We start from the raw sequence: 3,575 nt of genomic DNA on the forward strand, positions 1-3,575 counted from the left end.
GACTGTAAAATTTTGTTTCCTGCTTGGGAAAAATGCGGCAGAAACTGTTGAGATGTTGAACACAAGGATAGCGCTATGGGAAAAACTCAAGTGTATGAGTGGTTTTCTCATTTCAAAAAAGTTTAAATGTCAGTGACAAACCTCATTCTGGACATTCGTCAACTTCCAGGCGGACGAAAATGTTGATAAAATTCGTGTACTTGTCCTCAAAGATCGACAGTGGACTATTGAAGAGATGGGGAAGTTATCTGGACTATGTCGGAGCTCAGTTCAGCGATTTTTAGTGGAAGGTTAAGGAAAGAAAAGGGTAGCTGTGAAATTGTGCCTTGGTTCTGAGCGGGAAAAAGAGCATCGAGTGGAAACATGCTGTGCTTTGAAAGAACAGCTTGGGAGTGACCCAGACTTTTTTCTTAAGGCCATTACTGGGGATGAGACATGGTGCTATTGTTAGGGCTGTAAAAGCAAACATCAGTCAAGCCATTGGAAGATGCCATCACCACCGCTCCTCAAAAAAGCTCATCAAGTGAAATCAAAGATCAAGACTGTGATCATTTGGTTTTCTATGCTGTGAGGTGGATAGTACACTTGAAATTAGTTCCACGGTGGGTCAGACTATATCAAGTGTAATGGAGAGTATCTTGAAGGTTGTTTTGTTAAAAAAAAATTTTAGACATAGCTTTGCGGGGGTTGGAGGAATCGTTTTTTTTTGGGGGGAGGAGGTACCCCCTCGTATATTTAAAAGATGTTCCAAATAAGTGAATGATGCTTTAAGGAGAACTAAGAAGACATTGAAATATTTGTCTGATTCCTTATAACCACACAGGAGAAACTTTAAAAGGTATATTTTAATAATACTCTTTTCTATATCATGGGAATTGTTCTTACTATTTTCATATTTCATGCTAAACACCATTTTGGTGAATTATGAATTTATCATTGTTCTAAGATTACAGTCACCATGTTTATATTTTAGCAGTGTGTATTGATCTGTATTTTTTATAATGAGCAATCAAGTCATATTTCTTGTTTTTACATTAAGGACAAAGATAACAGGAAAAGTTAGTAATTAATTACCATTGTTTTCTATGTCATGTTGGCTGCTAATTTGTATTGATTGGCATTTTTTTCCTTTCAGGGAAAAGTAATAGAACCCCTGAAAGATTTTCATAAAGATGAAGTAAGAATTTTAGGCAGAGAACTTGGACTTCCAGAAGAATTAGTTTCGAGGCATCCATTTCCAGGTAGAGAAAATAATTGAATTACTTTGGTTTGTCATATGACTTTATTAAAGAAAATCAATTTACATAATTTTGAAGTATTTTTGCCATCTCAGGATATATGTAGCGCAACACAAAGGAGTTAGGGGAGACTACGTGTACATTTTTTAGTGCTTACTGTATATACAGTTTTTTACTCAATTTGTTTAGTATTTTAAATTAAATATTACACCATCCCTGAGAGACTATGTGCCATAAAGTGAGAAAACCAGGACATAGAGATATTTTAATAACATTGCCTCCCATTTCTTAGCAGTAGAGCGTAGGTTTGTTTGGTCTTTTCCATGATCTCAATATGTCTTTGCAAGTTCTTTGAACTATGTTATCTGGCTGACTTGTGTTTACATAATGCTGTATGGAATTGTTGAATTAATAGAAGTTATAAATAGTCATCTACTATCACATAGAAAAAATTGATTAAAAGAGATACTTGTTTAAAGTTAGACCTTGAATTACTTGCTAGGGCTTTGGCTCCCTGCTGAGATATTTGTTTCTCCTTCCTGGATAAGTTGGATCAAATCCATAGGTGAGTCTTTGCTAGGGAGCTTGTTAAGGTGTATGATCTGATTCAGAGTATCAGAAATTGTCAGCAAGGGCTCCAACTGGAGTCACAAGATTCAAACCCTTGGTCCTAACTTTAAACAACAAAAGTTATGCTCTTGTAGGTAAAGTACTTTAATTTCAAATTTTCTATTGTAGTGATTAGATAGAGAGTTGAGAGAATGTCCTAATTAAAAAAATTTCAGAACTCTAATAGCTAACATTTCTTGAGTACTTGTTCTACCAGCTAGGTACTTTGCTAAATATTTTATATACATTGCCTCATTTTATCTTCAATATGAAAACAACTATTATCTTGTGTTTGAGATGAGGAAATGAGCCCTGGTGACATAGTGGGTTCTGAGTTGGGCTGTTATTGTAAGGTCAGCAGTTCAAAATCAGTATCTGCTCTATAAAAGAAAGATGAGGCTTTCTGTTTCTGTAGGAATTTACAGCTCCAGAAACCCACAGGAGCAATTCTACTTCATCTTACAGGGTTGCTGTGAGTCAGAATCAACTCAATGGCAGTGAGTTTGGTTTGGTTTGGGTTTGGAGAGATGAGAAAACTTGGGCTCAGAGACTAATTTGCAAAGAAATTAAGCAATTTAGAAGATGTGGAGCCAGGATTCAAGTTCATTATTTCACCTTAAAGTTCACCACCATACTGGCACCTGTCTGTATCAGTAAACTTCAAATCTAGATAGCTAAGCTTAATCGTTAGCATGTGTGTTGCCTAAAATGTAATACAGGGGAAGGTCAAGTGGTACTCAGCCATTGTGTGTGTAACAAAGCATTTTGAGAAACTGCCTAATGCATAAGCATTTTAAATGCTATAATACATAGTTAACGCCACTTCCAAAAGTTAATCCTTGGCCAGCCTGGGCAAATTCAAAGCTTTTGATGTATAAAACTTTATAAATGGAACTATTCCATCATAAAGTATAACAAAACTTGTGTAGTATATAATTTCTCTGCACAGGTCTCTATATTTAGTAAATACATCACTGTACTCGCTCCTTCAATAAAGGAACATAAGGATAAACAAACGGACGGATGGATGGATCTGAGCAATTAATGGGCAAAACTATGGTTTTACCTATAGTCTGGGCTTTTCAAGTGATACTATTGTACGAGTTTATACGTCTTTTGTTTTAGTGAAGCAACAGAATGCAATTTTTTCTTGGATCCATGTACATTTTGTATTTTTATCCTTTTACACATTTGATTTAATAGGAATAGTTCATATCTTTTATCTTTCTAATTATTTTTCAAACAACATTCTTTTTATAAAATTAGTCCAAACTGGGTGGTGAATGTAATTGTACTATCATCTTTACTTCGTGTGTATTTAGGAATTACTATAAACTTTGAAATAGGTAGACACATACTGTGAGTTACAAATGTTGACTGGAGACTTTATTTAAAGCTTACCACATCAAAAGCAAGAGGTAGAAATCATTAGTATTGATAGAATTTAGGCATTCTGAAAAAATGTTGAGCTCACTGGGAAACTGATAACTACATTTGAAATTAAGCACTTTCAAAATAACTATGATGACAGATGGATTTTAATTTGTGGCATTTTAATATTAAAGTTTATATTAAATACCATTGTTATTTTTCCCTTTAGGTCCTGGCCTGGCAATCAGAGTAATATGTGCTGAAGAACCTTATATTTGTAAGGATTTTCCTGAAACCAACAATATTTTGAAAATCGTAGCTGATTTTTCTGCAAGTGTTAAAAAGGTTATAATTTGC

At 34.5% G+C, this 3,575-nt stretch overlaps 1 protein-coding gene across 1 annotated transcript in view; it reads left to right on the plus strand.

Annotated features, from left to right (window-relative positions):
* GMPS (guanine monophosphate synthase) overlaps nucleotides 1–3,575 on the plus strand; it is a 58,520-nt gene that overhangs the window by 39,370 nt on the left and 15,575 nt on the right. Inside the window, exons 10-11 of the mRNA XM_004704257.2 lie at nucleotides 1,136–1,241; nucleotides 3,448–3,563. Coding sequence (XP_004704314.1) covers nucleotides 1,136–1,241; nucleotides 3,448–3,563 — 222 coding nt within the window. The remainder of the gene's footprint in view (nucleotides 1–1,135; nucleotides 1,242–3,447; nucleotides 3,564–3,575) is intronic.

This window comes from Echinops telfairi, unplaced genomic scaffold (genome assembly GCF_000313985.2).
Source record: "Echinops telfairi isolate 266 unplaced genomic scaffold, ASM31398v2 ScPeMD7_7420;HRSCAF=8458, whole genome shotgun sequence".
Lineage (NCBI taxonomy): Eukaryota > Metazoa > Chordata > Mammalia > Afrosoricida > Tenrecidae > Echinops > Echinops telfairi.